A 19,807-nucleotide genomic window follows, 5' to 3' on the forward strand; every position below is an offset into this window, starting at 1 on the left:
TACCTGTTTTTCATTTAGTCCCAGTTTCTCAGCCTCTAACCTCTCCCTGATCATTTTCTTCCTATTCATTTTCACATCACTTGCATCCGTGCCTTTGCTTTGTCTGTCTTGCTTCCCCTCCCCTGCCTCTAATGCTGTTCCTCACTTTAATCTGGCAAACCACTGTTCCTGTGCCTCACTTTTTCCTTCTAAAGCTTTAAACGATTTCTTTCAAGGCAGAGCTATGTACTCCTTTGCCTATACAGCTGACCCTTGAACATTGCGGGGGAGGGGGTGGTTTAGGGGCTCCAACCTTCCCCTGAAGGATAACTTACAGTGGGCCCTCCATATGCGTGGTTCCTCCTTATCCAGGTTCCTCCACATCCTAGGTTCTGCTTGTGCATTCAAAAAAAACGGAAATTCAGTAGTACTGTAGTATTTATTGAAAAAAATGTGCCTCTAAGTGGACCCACGCAGTTCAAACCCGTGTTGTTCAAGGGTCAGCTCTGCGGTAGTAAGGGGCGAAGGCCCACAGGCTAGATCTGGCCCAGTGTCTGTTTTGGGGTATTCAGTGAGCCAAGAATGATTTTTATAGATGAATATTTGCAATCTATTTGATGATAGGAAACACTAACTTTGAACCAGAGTAAGTGAAATGTTTTCCCCCTCCTCCAAAAAGTCCCATTCCTTTCATTCATAAACAAAATACTGAACTTATCATTATTTGGGGCGGTTTCCTTAGTAAAAAAATTGGGACTTTTTCTTTCATGCTATATAAATAACTACATAATATCCTCCATTTTGCCTGTTGGCCTGCGAAGCCTAAAATATTTATTATTTGTCCTTTTACAGAAAAACTTCGTGGACTTGTGCTCTATAGCAGTGTTCATACAATAGATACCACCTGTGATTTTAATTTTGTTTCCCATATAACCCAGCACAATGCTTCCTTTCCTTCCACAAATATTCTTTGAGCACTTGTTTTTAATCTTTCGGATATGAAATGTTCAATTTAATGGGAAAAAGAGGTCATTAAAAATGCAGTGTGATTATGTGCATTGACAGAAATACAGAGTCTTGCAGGATTATGGAAGACAAGCCCCTGACTCAGCTTAGGAGGTGAGAGGTTTCTTGGAGGATGTGATCCTTGAGTTGAACTTTAAATGATAAATAGGAAGTAGGTAGAAAGAGGTCATTCCTGCCATAGAGGACAAATGAAGAACGACATTGAGACAAGAAAGAGCATGGTGTGTTAAGGGAATAACGAGGTGAAGCTGGAAAGGTAAGCAAGGGCAAGATCACAGAGGGCCATGTAAAGGAGCTTGCACCTTCTTTTCTGGGCAGTGTTGGGCTTTGTAGCAAAAGCCAGATTTGCATGGTAGTTAGGTAACTCTGGTGGCTATTTGGAAGGTAGGTAAGGGAGTCAGGGAGACCTTTAGATGAGAAGATGTGAATTAGAGCAGTGGAACTAGGTGGAGTGGACATGATGGAGTTCAGAAAGATTTGGGAGGTAAAATCAGCTCTTGTTAACTATTTGTATGTTAGAAGTGAGAAGGAAGGACAAGTCAAGGCTGATTCTAGATGCCAGTTACCAGCTGAAATGAAGAATATTGGAGTACATGAAGGCACTGACCATGTCTGTTTCACTCACCATTGCACCCCAGTGCCTAAAACAGTGTGTCCTACACATTATAGGTACTTCAGTGAACAGAAAACTTTTTAAATCATCGATTGCCATGTTTCATCAAAGCCTTTAAAATATGTCACACCTATTTATTTTGGTGTTACTGATACGGTGTTTTCAGGCTTTTGGGAAAGATGAGTTGCACCACTGAATCATTCCTCTGATATAATTGACTCTCTGTTGCAACTGAATGGTTCTGGAAAGACATTTCGGCCTAGTTACATGTCAGTTAAAGTTTTAATTTTTATTGTGTCACTTTAATTTAGAATTTAATTTCAGAATTGCTTTATTCTTGTTTCCTTTCTTACTGTTTAAACCTTTTAAAATTAACTTAATTTTAAGCTTCTACATCAGAATATTAGATTTTTATTTTAAGCTTTTAAATTTTAATCTTCTGCATTAGAATATTAGCTTTGTTTTCTTTTCTTCTTGGCAATTTTAGGCTTTCAGGAAGTCAGGTCCCTAGATTATGTTCTTATAGATTAAATGTCGTTTTAAGTTTAATTTCAGGGAACATTTGTATTTGCAGTTTCACCTTAACGTTTTCTGTTGTCAATAAGTGAACATTCTAAGCCAGTGTGTTTCTCTCTGTTTTGGCTACTGGATGGCTGAACCAGATTTATTCCCAGGTGTTGTAAGTTGGTCAGTTAGGTGTGGGAACATTTGTGTATAGCCTCTGCCTATAGCTGAGTAGATAGTACACTATGGTAGCCCTATCTGTATTCTCCTGCTTCCTATAGATTGTCCCTTCTGTATTAAAATTAAGTGGTTTCTGATCACTAATCTATAAGCTACCACACAGCTTTTTGAAAAGATGCAGAGTGAAAATCATAACTATATACAGGTTTATGAATAATAATGTGTTTATAAAATGTTTTCTTTTTCAGACGTGAGGCAGAGTCGCTTTATTTCTAACACCAATTTCAAACTATTTACCCTTGGATAACAGTGCAATTATATGAAAGTATGGCTGGGTATAAGCCTGTAGCGATCCAGGCATATCCTGTACTTGGTGAAAAAATCACCCAAGATACACTGTACTGGAACAACTATAAGGTAAGTATAGACAAAATTAAGGGAGGGAGGTGTTTTACATTTATGCCAATTTCTTCAGTATATGTTATACTTTGGATATGCTAATAGAGAACTAATAACTAAAAATAATCTATCAGCAGCTTATAGTTTGGGTGGAAAATTTGATATCTGATATTTTTTTCTTGGAGTTATATAAAAATCCATATTCCTTAATCAGTTTAATCATACAAGTATCTAGCACAGAATGGATGATTAATCAATGCCAAATGAATTAAATTTTAGAATTTGAATCTCATGAAAGAAGGGTTTTTTTTCATTTTTCTTAATCTAAGGAAGAAGAGATGCAAAATTAATTCTTCTAGAATATATGTAAAGGCTAACAAATGATTTTTTTAAAAAAGCTGAACAACTAAACAGAAAAATGGAAAAAGATTGGGATTGGGAAGGTTATAGAAAAAGAAGTTTAAGTGGCCAATAAATATATTAAAAGAGCTTCAGCTTCACTTATAATTGAAGAAGTGCAAATTAAAACAATAATTGGATTTTGGATAATAATTTATTGGATAATAAAATTATTGGATAATAATTTGGATACTTTTTCATCTTATATTGGCACAAATGAAAAATTTTGATCATCGTTGCTACTTGAGGGAGGGAAATTGGTGCAGACTTTATGGAGGGCAATTCTGGCATTATCTATTATAAAAATACCTTTTGGTCTTGTAAGTTCCACAGCTTGGAACTTGCTCAATGAATATACTCTCCAGAATTTGTGTATAAAGATGTTCATTGAAGTGTTATTTGTAATATTAGAAATCTCAGGGACTTCCCTGGTGGCGCAGTGGTTAAGAATCCGCCTGCCTGCCAATGCAGGGGACACAGGTTCGAGCCCTGGTCCGGGAAGATGCCACATGCCGTGGAGCAACTAAGCCCGTGCGCTACAACTACTGAGGCTATGCTCTAGAGCCCGTGAGCCACAACTACTGAAGCCCACACGCCTAGAGCCCATGCTCTGCAACAAGAGAGGCCACCGCAATGAGAAGCCCATGCACCGCAACGAAGAGTAGCCCCGCTCGCCGCAACTAGAGAAAGCCCGCGCGCAGCAACGGAGACCCAACGCAGCCAAAAATAAATAAATAAATAAATTTATATAAAAAAAGAAATCTCAGAAAAACCTGTTTGTTAGTAGTGAACTGGTAAATTAAATTATGATGAATCTTATAATGGATGATAAAGCTGTTGCTCTTATGCAAAGTTACTAGCTAAGGTGTTAATAAGTGAAAAAAAGGCAAGGTGCAGAACAACCTGTGTGGTATGATCTTTGTGCCAGTTAAAAAATACATGGTTAAATATATGCTGGTTTAGGCATAACTTTTTCCCGGTAATAATCACAGAAAACTCCACAGCTAAAGAGAAAAAGTGGGGTGTGGCTTTTCAACCATATATTTATTTACTTTAATGGCCACAGAGATTGTCTAGGTGATGGGATTTGGATCTTTTTTGCTTTCTTCATACTTCTCTATTAAATACAACCTAGTTACTAAGAACAAAAAGAAATTGTCAATAAGAAATTATATGCTTAAATATGTCTTACCAGTTGTAACTTTGTTAATACGCTATTATTTTTCATTAAGACCCCTGTTCAGATCAAGGAGTTTGGTGCAGTGTCAAAAGTAGACTTTTCTCCACAGCCTCCGTATAATTATGCTGTCACAGCTTCTTCAAGGGTAAATATAATTTTTGTTTTCCTTTTATGTAGTTTATATTTACTACTGGTCTTGAGCCATCTAGTAAAATACTGTTTTGTTTTGTTTTTTTTAATACTGTGTTTTTTATCTTCTTGTAGATTCACATTTATGGCCGATACTCCCAAGAACCTATAAAAACCTTTTCACGATTTAAAGACACAGCATACTGTGCTACTTTTCGGCAGGATGGTAGACTGCTTGTGGCTGGCAGTGAAGATGGTGGCATTCAGCTTTTTGATATAAGTGGGAGGGCTCCCCTCAGGCAGTTTGAAGGCCATACTAAGTAAGAGACAGTTGTTTTGTTTTAATTTATTTTTTATTGAGCTATAATTAACATACGTTATATTAGTTTCAGGTGTACAACATAATGATTCACTCTTTGTATATATTGTGAAATGATCACCACAATAAATTGAGTTAACATCTGTCACCATACAGTTACAGATAGTTGGTTTTTATGTGTTTGTGTTTTGTATTATTGTAAGCTCTACTGGTTTTACAGGCTTTGAAAAAAACAGAGTTCTGTGAAGATTATATACCGTCATGGACTTTATTTTCTGGTTGTTCTAAGACAGTGCTTAACTTGGTTCAGTCCTATGGTCCAGTTTGATGGGGCTTATGAATTTCCTAGAATTGTATGTGACATTTTAGGAAATGTGTGGTTATCTATGGAGATGTCCTGTAGCTTTCGTTAACTTCTCAGTGAGTTCTGTGACCCCATTGAGGTTGTAAACTGCTGATCTAAAGGCAACCTCACAACTATTAATGAGAACTCTAAAGGCTTGGACTATATTAGAGGTTGTTATTTTGAAATCAAGTTGGAAGGTGGATTTTTTCTACTTGGATTTGGTGTTTTGCCCCTTTATAAATTAAATGGCCAAGGACAGTTTTATATCTTTCAAGATTACCAATGTCGTCACTGAAATTTGCTCTTGATTTTAAATCTCAAAAGTGTTTTTTATATTATCAGGATAGTTTTAGTCCATCAGTGAAACATTTTAAATATAACAAGTTCACTTAATATGATCCTACTTAGTGGCAAGTGTCCTTAGAATTTTTTAAGAACTACCCATTTTGAAATTTTTCAAATTAAAGTACCTTTGTGCCAACATTTAGAACATTTACTTTCTGTTGAGGTGCTAAGTAGAAATGTTAACTTATTAGAAAATATAATTTTAAGGCTACTGTTTAATATTCTTATTAACTTCATAGTACTAGGGGTATATAAATTTTAAATTGGCTTGGGGACAAATACCTGTTTTAAAGATTTTCTTATTCTCTCATGATTTCTCCCTACAATTACTCACTGAAACTGAGCTGCTTTTTTTGTTATTTTGGGAAGAGGGGTGTTTGATGTCAGAAGGTGCCAGAAATAATTTTTCCTTGCTTTTTAATATACTAATCCTTGATCTTTCAGAGCAGTTCATACAGTAGATTTTACAGCTGACAAATATCATGTGGTCTCTGGGGCTGATGATTATACAGTTAAATTATGGGATATTCCAAACTCCAAAGAAATTCTGACATTCAAAGAACATTCTGATTATGTGAGGTGTGGATGTGCTAGCAAACTGAACCCAGATCTCTTTGTAACAGGTTGGTGAAATCTTTTTCTTCCCTCCTGAAGTTGGTAATTTTATTGATATACTTTAATATTGCTTTGGGACTCTTTTGAGATAGAGGAGTTTTGTTTTTTGTTTTTTAAACATCTTTATTGGAGTATAATTGCTTTATAATGGTGTGTTAGCTTCTGCTGTATAACAAAGTGAATCAGCTATACATATTCATATATTCCCATTTCTCCTCCCTCTTGCGTCTCCCTGTCACCTTCCCTATCCCACCCCTCTAGGTGGTCACAAAGCACCGAGCTGATCTCCCTATGCTATGCAGCTGCTTCCCACTAGCTATTTTACATTTGGTAGTGTATATATGTCCATGCCACTCTCTCACTTCGTCCCAGCTTACCCTGGGATAGAGGAGTTTTAAAAAGTTGTATAAAAAAATATGTCTCTGTTTATCCAATTGTTTTATTTTCTTTTTCTTTTGGGGATTTTTTTTTTTTTTTATGAAATAAGCTTTTTTATTTTAAGTTTATGACTCAGACTTAAGGCAAGGTTTTTTTTTTGCTTTGTTTTTTGTTTTTTGGCTGCATTGGGTCTTCGTTACTGCGGGCCAGCTTTCTCTAGTTGCGGCGAGCGGGGGCTACTCTTCGTTGCGATGCGCGGGCTTCTCACTGCGGTGGCCTCTCGTTGCAGAGCACAGGCACTAGGCATGCAGGCTTCAGTAGTTGTGGCACACAGGCTCAGTAGTGGCTTGCGGGCTCTAGAGTGCAGGCTCAGTAGTTGTGGTGCATGGGCTTAGTTGCTCCACGGCATGTGGGATCTTCCTGGACCAGACATTGAACCCGTGTCCCCTGCATTGGCAGGTGGATTCTTAACCACTGCACCACCAGGGAAGTCCCTGGGGATTGTTCTTATCATCCTCCAGATGTGTTTGGAAACATCTGTACTCTGATTTTCACAGGTTCTCCAGCAGCCAAGAAACAGAGATAATGCAGTTCAGTCTTAATGGGTGCCTGTGCAAAGATTCCCAGGCGACTCAGTAGTGACAGTAGTCTGAAGATAGGAATCATTTAAGTTTCTGTGTAGGTTAGTGCTTCAGAAACAGTCAGTGGTACCAGAGGGTTTGGAAGTACTGTGTCTTCATGAGTATACATATGTCTTTTTAAAATTTCATCTATGCTTCTTCTCCCTTTAAAGTTTATGTTTGATTATGCACACACACACGTATAATTTTTGTTATTTTGAGTAGTGAAACTCACATAGTACAAAAATTGACATTTTAGGGTCATATGATCACACTGTGAAGATGTTTGATGCACGAACAAACCAGAGTGTTATCTCTGTTGAGCATGGGCAGCCAGTGGAGAGTGTCCTGCTTTTTCCCTCTGGAGGTCTTCTGGTATCAGCAGGTATTTCTTTTAAAAATTGCTTTCACCAATATTGTTTGTCTTGAGTCAGATATTTCTTTATTAGTTACTCTTTATAATTTATCAGTGTGCACTTGAAATGCGTGTCTCAGTTTTTGCTCAGACAGTTGATAAGTGGGACAGGCAAGCAGTTTTCATTTACTGAGTAGCTAATATGAGCCAGGCACTGTGCTATTATAAATGTATTATCTCCAGTCCCCTAGGTGAGCCTACAAGATAGTTTTCCCTCTATTTTGCAAAAGAAAATAAATAAAAGTTTTAAGTAATTTGTCCAAGACAAAGTGGTAAGTGGCACATCTGAAATCTCAGAACTTGAGAGCCTTCATTGTGTACTTAATCTAAAAATCCAGGTCGTACTCCTGCTGTTGTTCCTACGTGCGGCAGCTTTTGAAAACACAGGTCCTTTGAGATCTAGAATCAGGCTTATCTCTTTTTATGTGACTCTTGATTGAAATGGCCTTACCCAGCAAATAGCTAATGGTGCTGGAGGAGAAGATAATGTGTAGTCAAAGGGGCCTTGATACATTTTTTATCAAGTTGGAACTGAGGTGCATTTAAAAAATTATAATGGAAGAAGTAAATTGTCTTTTTTCATTTGTTAAGTCAAAATTAATGTGTTGACATTAGAAGAATACGTAGGTAGTGTGTAGCTTTGTTTTGTTTTGTTTTTTGCTTAATTCTAAAATCCAAATAGAGGTTATCCTGTTTTATACTCTTTTCCCCAGTACCTATTTGATTTCAAAGTAAGTTGATAATATTGTCAGAGTTACCTATTTTTCTTGCTGTTATTTTGAGAAATGGAAGTACATACAAGTTGAACAGGGAGAGTGGATGCCTGTATGCTAATCTCCGTCATGTCAGTAGCTAATTGTGTGGCCTCGGGCAATCCTTTAACCAATATAGACCTTGAAAATGAGAGGCTGGGCTAGATCAGTGGTTTCAAACTGTGATCTCTGTCATGTGGGGAGACAGGGACTGTAAATTGGGTTCCAGCCCCTTTTACATAGTCAGGATAAGTAAGAACTTCGTCCCCTCCCACCCCCAGCCCCCCAGCCTCTTTTTCCATTTTACCTACTAGACTTTTGCTTAATATTTCATTGAAAGAAAAGATGCCGTAATAAAAAAATTCTTTTTAAACCCCTGGATTAAATTGCCTTTAAAGATGATTCCAATTCTTAGAGTAAAAGTTATAGAGTTTTTCAGTTTTGTTGGGATTCACAGAATTTTTAGGAAATGAAATCTATGTTATTCTTTTCCATGGTTATACAGAATTCCTTTTGAAGAATGATTTTAATTTTGTTAAAATAAAATCTTTCTTGATTATACTTCTTATTTTGCCAGGTAGTTCTGTGTACTTTACAAATATGAAATTATTTAATCATCATAACAGGTTTTTGTGAGGTAGGAACCGTTACCAGCCACGTACCCGGTAAATAGTAGACCCAGCACTGAACCCAGGCAGTCTGGCTCTGGAATCCCTCCACTCCGTGCTGTGGAGTGTCCAGTGAAGAGTGCTTTTCAGATCTTTTCATAATCAAACTAATGATTATTTCTTTTTATAGGAGGTCGTTATGTTAAAGTCTGGGACATGCTAAAAGGAGGACAGTTGCTAGTGTCTTTGAAAAATCATCATAAAACTGTGATGTGCTTATGTCTGAGCAGCTCTGGACAGAGGTTACTTTCTGGCTCACTGGATAGGTTAGCATTTTAATTTTCTTTCTGGATCATTCTTAATGTACACATGTTTACTGCTTGAGGAAATGAGTTATTTCTGCAGTATTTGTGATAGAATAAATATTCTACCAAATGATTTCCATGAAAAAAAATCTATTGAGTTGAAAATAGTTTTGACATTTCATTTACACATAGCAAACTTATTTTCTCCCTTGAGGTAATTTACTGAACCGTGTGAACGTTAATCTTTTAAAATAATTTCTATTCTGTAGTTTTCTTTTAAAATCATTGTATGTTTGTATATTTTGAAATATTTATAATGAGTATGTGTATATATATTCTAGCTTGTATTCTTTAAAATTTAAAACTTCATGTAAAAATTTCTATACATTAATGTATGGAAATACATATTTCTAAATATTACTATTTTCAGTAGGTATTAGTGTTTCATTAATTAATGTTCTATAACAGTGCTGTACAATAGAAATATAATGTGAGCTACATATGTAATTTTAAGTGTTTTACCAGTCATGTTTAAAAGCTAAAAGGTACTAGGTAAAATTAATAGTATATTTTATTTACTCTAAAATATTATTTCAATATGTATTCAATGTAAAAATTATTAATGATAGACTAGAAGCAAGTTCAGCATCGAATACATGCCCTTAATACAGTAGTAATACTTTACAGTTAAAGTGAAATATACTTGTGTTTAACAGAAAAATATTTTATACTGCCTCAGTTTTAAAATTTAAATTTAAGTTGATTAAAATTAAGTAAAATAAAAAATTCCCTTCCTTTTCACTGACCACCTTTTAAGTGCTCATTAGCCATATGTGGCTAGAATGATGGCCCAGTTCTAGAATTTACTTATATTTATCTGTTGTTGGTCATTTTATTTCCATATTTCCCTTTTTCACTGATATGGAAAACCTTGGTTTTTCAGCATGTTTATTAAAAAGTATACATATTTTAAAAGCTAGAAAATATTTCTAATAGAGAGGAACTTACTATGTAAATATATAGCAGATTCTCTGCAATGGTGTTACTAGGCAATTTGGGACTTGATTTTTAGATGTGTCCCTCATAAAGCTAGGTGTAAGTTGGCTCTATTCATAGTAGTTCTCAACCCAGAGTGTTTTTTGTCCTCCAGGGGGCTATTTGGCACTATCTGCGGACATTTTCGGTTGTTGTCACAACTTGGGGGTGGAGTGCTGTTGGTATGCAGTGAGTAGAGGCCAAGGATTCTGCTAAACATCTTGCGGTGCACAGAACAGCCACCATTACAAAGAATTACCCTGCCCGAAATGTCGATAATGCTGAATGAAGTTGAGAAACCCTGCTCTTTCTGATGAACATTCATGATGCTTTTTCTTTACTTTCAAGTTTCATTTTCAGGAGACAGTGGTCTATCCTTCTGGTGGCTGGTTGAAGTCTTTATGCAAACATAACAATAAACAGTTCATTTTTAAAAGAGATCCAGTGATGAATTAGTTTGTAACTAATATTATTAATCATTGTTTTTCTTCATTGTTGTATAAGTTTTAATATTCATATATTGAGTTTCAAAAAACAGAAATTTTACCTTTTATGCTCATTTCCAAGATGATTTGTGACAAAGCTTTCTTTTTCATTAGGAAGGTGAAAGTATATAGCACAACTTCCTACAAAGTAGTCCACAGTTTTGATTATGCAGCTTCAATTTTGAGTCTTGCACTTGCAGTAAGTACTTTGAGCTCTTTTTAAAGCTTTCACTAACCTTGCCTGTTAAATGAAACTAAAATGGAATATTAGGGTTTATCTTTGTATTTGAATAAGTATTATTTTCTTCTCACCACATTAGATAATTGCTAGAACATGTAACTTGTCTCAGTAACTAGGCATGAATTCAGATTTAGGTCCCACTCACTGCATAGCTTGAAACCAACTACAGTATTGTAGGCATTGTTAACACTAGGACAGGACCTGGAAAGCAGATAAATCTCTCTTCAGTACATTTACCCCAAGGGTTAAATACTCCAGAAAGTCAAGTTGGCTCTCTGAGCAAAAAAAAAAAAAGGAGAATAGGGGTAACACAATGAAATGTCTCCTTTTCTTTGTTAACTGCTCCTTCTGGAATGTTCATTGTCAAGTTTCATGAGCCATTGAGGAGGAATAGATTTGAATACATTATATAGAAATTGGGAGGGGAAAAGTTATTACAAAATATTTTTTTGACAAGATTGTGGAAAGTCATGCTACCACATTATTCTTTTTCTAGGAAGAGGATGTGGGGAAAAAATTATTTTGAAAGTTTCTTAAGATGCCATTAACTGTATATTATTATACAAACTGCCAGTGATAATTTCCAAGTATAATTAAAAGTTCTGTCAATATAATAGTATCTTGGAGGAAAAAAAAGATTTTATTCTAACTTTTTGTTAGAGTATCTATATCTGAATGGAACTCTTGTTGAACGTATGGATAGGTGGCAAACACATTATAAATGGTATTTTGAAGAAAAAGTAAGATGAATTATGAGTTAGGAATATACTAACTTATTTTTCTAATTGCTGTTAGCATGAAGATGAGACAATAGTTGTAGGAATGACCAATGGAATACTGAGTGTTAAACATCGGAAATCCGAAGCAAAGAAGGATTCTCTTCCCAGGAGAAGAAGGCCTGCATATCGAACTTTTATTAAAGGAAAAAATTATATGAAACAACAGGTATTTATATATTTTGTGTAATTTTTTTTAAAGGTGAAATTTGTTAGAGTATCCAACTTCATCCCTGCACATTACTGAAAAGTGTAGTTCATATGGCATTTAGCTTCATTTTGCTTTTCTCTACCTCAGATTTATCTCCACATTGCTAGATTGGGGACATTAAATTAATAAGTAATGGGAAATAAGAACTGTACTTCTTAATGCCCTGAATCATAACAATGCTATGGTGCTCAGAACAGTGTCTTTCACACACTGTCTGATTTGATCTTGTAAACAACCCTGAAAAAGAGTAGAGCCAATAATATCTCCATTTGGCATCTGAAGATGGAGAAGATGGAGATATAAGGAAGTTGTGTTGATCCAGAATTTCTTTACTGGAACTAGATGGCAGTTTCTCTGATTCTTGTTTTCTCTTTCTGCTGAATCACTGCTTGCTATTTAAAGAGAATTGCAGTGAGTAATGTTTGCCCAGAACGGAGGTATTGTGTATGTATCGTAAGTTAAGATCATAGGACACTAAGAACACAGTGATGTGGCAGATTATTCCATTTTCATTTAATCGACAATATGAGCTTATGACCTTTTTTTTTTTTTAATTTATTTTTAGCTGTGTTGGGTCTTCGTTTCTGTGCGAGGGCTTTCTCTAGTTGCGGCAAGCAGGGGCCACTCTTCATCGCGGTGCGCGGGCCTCTCACTATCGGGGCCTCTCTTGCTGCGGAGCACAGGCTCCCAGATGCGCAGGCTCAGTAGTTGTGGCTTACGGGCCCAGTTGCTCCGCGGCATGTGGGATCTTCCCAGACCAGGGCTCGAACCCGTGTCCCCTGCATTGGCAGGCAGATTCTCAACCACTGTGCCACCAGGGAAGCCCTGACCATTTTTTTTTGATACAGTTCAAGGACACCACAGAACTATGAAAAAATACCACTATGAAGAAGTTTATTTTGAATGAAGCTCTAAATGGATATTTGATTTTTCTCTGTAAATTTACTTTTCAATGCAGGATGACATTTTGATCAACAGGCCATCAAAGAAACACCTAGAATTGTATGACAGGGATCTGAAAAACTTCCGGATCTCTAAGGCACTTGACAGAGTCCTTGAGGTGAGTGAGGAATGTGTGTGTGTGTGTGTGTATTTTTTTTTTTTAATTTTAATTTTAATTTATTTATACTCTTTCTGCTTCAAAAAAGTGGATGTAATTTGTGACACACACATATAAATAGGTTGCTAAAATCATATTGAATATGAATACCCATACTATAGAAAGATGCAGAAACTTAGGCTATGAATATATGCTAGAGTTGAACATAAATGTATATTCCAATTTCCTAGAAGCAAGGTAAAAAGGATAATGGATTGAATTTCATAATTGTTATTATCAGATAAAGGAAACATATATATCTATATTTTAGAAAAAATACACAAAGTTTTTTTTCACACTATAGTACAGAGAAATTTATCATGAGTTGTTTTTAGTTGGAACACTAAGAAAAATATAGGAATCATGCGATAGTCTTTATGTCATTAGAAGATGCAGAAATATTCTCAAGCATAGGATTATGTATTAACCCTCTGTAAAAGCCAAAGACATAATAATAAATGCCCACAACTTCTATAGTGTCATTTCAGCAAATAGGTAACCAAATACAATTCAAGTAAGAATTCACTTAAAATAGGATAGAGCTAAAAACCAATTTAGAGCAATGATGGTTAACTTGGTCCATAGATTTCTTCTCTCAAATACCAGTTTTGTCAACTGAGTTTTAATAAGGGCTGGATGGTAATCAATTTTATTTTATTTTATTTATTTATTTTTTTAACATCTTTATTGGAGTATAATTGCTTTACAATGGTGTGTTAGTTTCTGCTTTATAACAAAGTGAATTCAGCTATACATATACATATATCCCCATATCTCCTCCCTCTTGCGTCTCCCTCCCACCCTCCCTGTCCCACCCCTCTAGGTGGTCACAAAGCACTGAGCTGATCTCCCTGTGCTATGCGGTTGCTTCCCACTAGCTATCTATTTTACATTTGGTAATGTATATATGTCCATGCCACTCTCTCACTTTGTCCCAGCTTACCCTTCCCCCTACCTGTGTCCTCAAGTCCATTCTCTATGTCTGCATCTTTATTCCTGTCCTGCCCCTAGGTTCTTCAGAACCATTTTTTTTTAGATTCTGTATATAGGTGTTAGCATATGGTATTTGTTTTTCTCTTTCTGACTTTCTTCACTCTGTATGACAGACTCTGGGTCCATCCACCTCACTACAGATTGTGTGTGTAATTTTTATTAAGACTTTTTTTTAGAGCAGTTCTAGGTTCACAGCACAGTTGAGGGGAAGGTACAGAGAGTTCCCATATACTACCTGCCCCACACATGCATAGCCTCCCCCCTTATCAACATCCCCACCAGAGTGGTGCATTTGTTAAAATTGATGTATCTACAAGGAGCTTATTTTTAAAAGAATCATTTTGTTTCTTGCCTTGTCCATTACCATGACTCAAAACTGGGAAGAGAAAAACCTGTTTAAATTTGGTAATTGTTAGTGAGTTCCAAGACAATGATTTTCTTCTTGTACTGTCTTGTCTGCTCATGTTGACTCTGAAAAATTTTCTAGCCCAGTTGTGCAATAAAGACGCCTGAGATTACAGTTTCCATCATAAAGGAGCTAAATCGAAGAGGAGTCCTTGCAAATGCCCTTGCAGGTCGAGATGAAAAGGAAATCAGTCGTGTTCTTAATTTTTTGATAAGGTATGTTTTATGTCTATGAAGTGCATGTATTTTGCATCTGAAATTTTATCTCCAAATTTACTTTTAGTTTGAGCTTTGTAAAGAACTGAGAGAACAGTTTAGTAAATCTATTTTAAGGATTTTTTTTTTTTAAAGTTTGCAGGTTTCAGTAAACAGAATTTTTGCTTTGTAGGAATCTGTCCCAGCCAAGATTTGCCCCTGTTTTGATTAATGCTGCCGAAATAATTATTGGTAAGTAGTTGTTAAAACCTGAAAAATTGTAGCATACTTGCAGAAGTAGAGATGTCAAATAATGAAATCAAATAGATTGATATACCTTGTCTTTATCATGGAGAAAACAAACAATAGTAGTAAATCAGTGCATTTTAAAGTGGGAGTAAAATGTTTACAATGGATTGGCTTTCAGTTGCTGGCACCAGGGTTATTATAATTTAAAAAGTTTTTTCCTTAAATACCTCCAATGACCATGACTAATTTTTAATGGGAAAATGAAAGTAAGTCAGAACCTCAACACTGTACTTTCTTTAATTATTTCTTTTTGCAATACGTTTTTCAGATGGATTGTTTACTTTATGTAAAATAAGTACAGATTTTTCAATGTCTTTTATATTTAATATTTTTGTACTTTTTCTAAATATTGCTGTTCATGTATTGTTTAGAAAGATGTTTCTAGTAAATGTGTTTCCTCTCTCTCTTTCTAGATATATATCTACCTGTGATTGGTCAGTCACCTGTAGTTGATAAAAAGTTTTTGTTACTTCAAGGACTTGTAGAAAAAGAGATTGATTACCAAAGAGAACTACTAGAAACCTTGGGGATGATGGATATGCTTTTTGCTACCATGACAAGGAAAGAAAGCACTTCTTTGTTGCAGCATAATACATCTGATGGATTTCTAGAGAACAAGAAGATTGAATCATAGTGTGCGCTTAACAGGACACATAAGAACTGCTAACTTGGAATAGATTTGATGCTGTTAACTACTGGGAAGAGAATCTCTTTGATACATTTAAAAAAACTATTTACAGAAGCAATTTTATGGAAGAGACTGGAATAACTATGCTTGGAAAATAAGAACCTGTTTTTAAACATGGTTTTCCATGTGCTATTTTAAATTATCTCATGGCATCTTCAGCTGGAAGATCTTCTCAGTTGTTTTGGTCATAGTGTATATCCATCTTGGACAAGTTGACATTAATTTTAATACAGCAGAGTTCTGTTTCAGCAACTATTTCAACCGTCTCCAAGCATTCAGAACTCTGGAGACAGTTTCAACTAGGAATCCTGCCAAAGGAACAGGGCTTTATTTTTCCCTTCTATCCTGGAAAAACAACAACAACAAAACAAATGGCAACAACAAATTCTTTCTTCACTCTAATTGGTGCACTTGGGATTCCCAAGCCCCAGCTGAGTTTGCCTCCCTCTCCTTGATGTCATCACCTATCCCAGGTCACATGTTCCACCTAGCTGGTGATTGGACTGTATCTGTTCCAAGTGTGGCAAATTAGTGGCCAACTCTGAATAATTGACTCTAGTTTGACCTGTATTCAAAGAGTGTGATGAGGCAGATTTGAATACTAAAAACTGTGCTCACCAGCCCATGTTTCTTTTTCTTTCTGTAATCTTGACTGTGCTTCTCAGAACAAGGTCTGCAGGTAGGCCTTACAGACCATGTTTTTCCTCTTCCCCGAATATGCAGCCTTTCTACCAGCTTTTCAACTTGCTTCAGGTCAGCGGAATGATAACATTTGCCATGTCTCTTGTGATTAATAGCCTTTCAGCGATTTTTATACATATTGATAAATTTGGAGCTTATCTTGTAGCTACCTACCTCTGAAAACCATTTGATCTGTGTTTAGGTTTTTTTTTTTTTCCTCTATTCTTAACATCATTTTGTGTTTCAGAACCCCAAGCCAGAGTAGCTTGTTTTGGAAAATACTTGTGTTTTTTAAAAAAAGTTCAATGTAAATCACATTTTTTTATAAAGAAATTCATATTTTCTTCTTGGCTTTCTGAGATGTATCAATTCCTGATGGATAGTCACTGGCTACTGATTCCTAGCACACTGATTTTACACTTGCTACCTTTTCCACCTTCCCCCAGTTCCTTAAGTAGTTAATTATCTGTAAGGAAATGTCTTAGGCCAGAAGAATTCTTAGTTAAAGGAAGATTTTGTAATTGCAGTCTCCTCTTAAAATTTCAGTTCTGTGAATTCAGATATATTTTTTTAAAGCAGAAAAAAATATTCCTATGTTCTGATAAGGACATATGCTCAAACAGAGGGTCTGGTTTCCCCTTCATGAATTGATTTAAGCAATCATGAAGCCCAGTGGCTTATAAGAAACCAGGAGTTTGCTTCCCTGAGTAATTATGAGATTAGTCAAGGTTAGAAACTGTCTCCATGTTAAGAAGGGTTAATTTATTTAAATAAATTTAAAGCTTTTAAAAAAATTTAACTTCATAAATATGCTGATATTGGTTACTATCAATAGTAAGAATGAAAGGTTGAAATTCTACCAAAAAACTAGCTGCCATCAACTGTCACATGTGACAAGGGTTTTCCCATACATTATTTTATTTGATTCTCACCACAACCATCCAAGGTTGGTATTCTCAATTATCGTTGAATTTACTACAGTAGTTAATTCACCCTTGAATTCCCCCAAGCTTGAGTTCCTCATGCCAGCACCCTGAACTGGCCTGCCTGCTGGGGCCCAAACCACTCATTCCCTTTAACAAAACTTCACAGAGTGCTGCCGTTTTTAGATGAGATAGGTAACGATTACAAATTTTCAAAAAGGTTAGGGAACAATTCCCATAGCCATCAATACTTCAGTGTTAAGTTCAGGAATAGTTTTTTATAGTCATTGGGACAAACTGTAGTATTTGCTATTTGAAGTAGTATTGGAACATAATTGGCATATTACAGTATGTAACACTGGCCTTCATTTCCAACTTAAAATGCCTAACATTTTTAGACTTGTACATTTTAGTTGAAATGTATTTTAAGATCTTACAAAGCCTGCAGAAATACTGAAATATGTCAGAGAACTTAGTCACTGTACATTTAATTTATTATATTTATAAGAGTTAAGTACTTGGGAAGGTTTTGCTTGTTGGGTCAAGCATTTGAAGTGCTATTGACAAAATATCTTAAAAGTATAAATGCTATTAAACTGTTCAAAGGACTTTGGGTTGTAAATGGGATTGTTTAAAGAAATTTAGTCTGTTCAACTTAAATCAACTATCAAACATTAATTAAAAGCCCCATTTAAAATGATTATTAAAATATAGTAGTTTATTGAATGGAATGACAGACTGTATGCTGGTGGGGATAATCCCTTTATAGAGAGGGGGAAACTGATGATTAGAGTAGAGAGAGGGGGCCAATTGCTGGAGCAGTGTCCTTGGAAGGGGGCGTGGGGCTGAGTGCCCAAATGGAATGGTTGGCTTACACAGCAAATGAATAGTTTGGGCATAGTTCAAGAGGGAAGGCAGAAGATACGGCACAGATGTAATTAGGTGTGTAGCTGTGGTGCTGGGGGTTTGTGGAAGTTCTTTACTAAGTTCCTTTATGGGAAAAAACAACCAACTGAAACAGGTTGGAGAAGGAGGAGTTCAGAGGTTAGAAAGTTTGAGGAGAGAACAGAAAATAAGTACTTCTAGGGAGGTCAAGGGCTCATACTCTGGAGCCCTCTGCCTGGGTTTGAATCTTGGCTCAGCCACTCGCTAGCTGTGTGCCTTTGGTCAAGTTATTTTACCATTTTGTATTTCATTTTCTTCATCTGTTAATCAGACAAACAAAATCACAAAAGGTGCTTGTCAGAATTGAGTTAATACCTGTAAAAGTAACCTAGAATATTTCTGTTCACTATTATTGTTGGAATGGATGGACTAGGAAAGGAAGTAGCATTACCAGCAGCACTAAGGCCCACATGAGGTTAGTGCCATGGGCTTAAAGCGGACTGTAGCTCACCATTAGTCCACGAGGTGGCAGTACTACTTCAAAAACCATGAGAAACCCGCTTTTTCCACAGCCCTTTCTCTGAATCAGTTTGGTGTTGCTAAGTCATAAGGTGAGTTCTCTCACAAAACAACCAAGATATTTGGTTATTTTAATGTTGACACAGTGGGTTCAAAAGTCATTGATAATTATTATTAGATGCTAGCCAGAAATACGGAAATAAAATCTAACCAACGACCATTTTGAATTAAAGATTAAACTTTTCAACATTGTAGAATAATGGAAAGAACATGAGCTATGTGTTCCTGGGTAAGTCCCAGCTGCCCTGGGCCTCAGCTTCCATATCTGTTAAATGGGGCTAATATCACTTCCCTTGCAGGATTGTTGTGAGGATAAATGCAATGATATACGAAAGTGTCTTACCTGCTTTACTGTGTTTTTCACATGTTTGTGATGATGGAAAATCTACTTGCCCTGCACTATTTGGGAACTCTTTCTTAGCTTCTCTGATTATTAACATCATTTGGATCATTTAAGGGTTGAGTTGAAGTTTTCTATTATACTAGTATAAAGGATGTTTTTAAAATAAATTAATTGTATACACTATTAAATAAGGGGTGTAACTGATTTGAGAGAGACTGCTTACAAGCATTTTGAAAGTAAATGGTATGATTTGCATTAGGTACAAATAAGACAGTAACCCCTTATTCATGAAAACAAGATGTGAGTTCCCATTGGATCATTAGTGTTATAGTAGAAATTTTAAGCAGAATTATGTGTTTAAACACATATATTAATGCAGACTTTCCTTTATTCAAATTAACTATATTAGCTGTGACTGTGTGATGGCTGTATCAACCAAAAGGTTGAAAATGTGAACTGTGTGAATTTAATGAGGGTTGGTAATTTTTCTATAAACATTACTATAAAACACTGAACTCATAAGATTTTTAAAATTTTTTTATTTTTATTTATTTATTTATTTTTGGTTGCATTGGGTCTTCATTGCTGCATGCAGACTTTCTCTAGTTGTGTCGAGCAGGGGTTACTCTTCATTGCGGATTGTGGGCTTCTCATTGTGGTGGCTTCTCTTGTTGTGGAGCACGGGCTCTAGAGTGCACGGGCTTCAGTAGTTGTGGCACACAGGCTCAGTAGTTGTGGCTCATGGGCTCTAGAGTACAGGCTCAGTAGTTGTGGCACACGGGCTTAGTTGCTCCAAGGCACGTGGGATCTTCCCAGACCAGGGCTCAAACCCATGTCCCCTGCATTG

The 19,807-nt window shown here is 36.0% G+C and overlaps 1 protein-coding gene across 1 annotated transcript in view; it reads left to right on the plus strand.

The window, feature by feature from the left end:
• UTP15 (UTP15 small subunit processome component) overlaps positions 1-19,470 on the plus strand; it is a 20,346-nt gene extending 876 nt beyond the window's left edge. Inside the window, exons 2-13 of the mRNA XM_059916564.1 lie at positions 2,551-2,719; positions 4,333-4,425; positions 4,545-4,729; positions 5,864-6,042; positions 7,292-7,417; positions 8,998-9,133; positions 10,747-10,831; positions 11,669-11,818; positions 12,819-12,920; positions 14,440-14,573; positions 14,746-14,804; positions 15,275-19,470. Of these exons, the coding sequence (XP_059772547.1) occupies positions 2,630-2,719; positions 4,333-4,425; positions 4,545-4,729; positions 5,864-6,042; positions 7,292-7,417; positions 8,998-9,133; positions 10,747-10,831; positions 11,669-11,818; positions 12,819-12,920; positions 14,440-14,573; positions 14,746-14,804; positions 15,275-15,495 (1,560 nt within the window). The 5' untranslated portion in view covers positions 2,551-2,629 and the 3' untranslated portion in view covers positions 15,496-19,470. The remainder of the gene's footprint in view (positions 1-2,550; positions 2,720-4,332; positions 4,426-4,544; positions 4,730-5,863; positions 6,043-7,291; positions 7,418-8,997; positions 9,134-10,746; positions 10,832-11,668; positions 11,819-12,818; positions 12,921-14,439; positions 14,574-14,745; positions 14,805-15,274) is intronic.
• Positions 19,471-19,807: the final 337 nt, after the last annotated feature.

The sequence above is a fragment of the Balaenoptera ricei genome, chromosome 3 (assembly GCF_028023285.1).
Source record: "Balaenoptera ricei isolate mBalRic1 chromosome 3, mBalRic1.hap2, whole genome shotgun sequence".
NCBI lineage: Eukaryota > Metazoa > Chordata > Mammalia > Artiodactyla > Balaenopteridae > Balaenoptera > Balaenoptera ricei.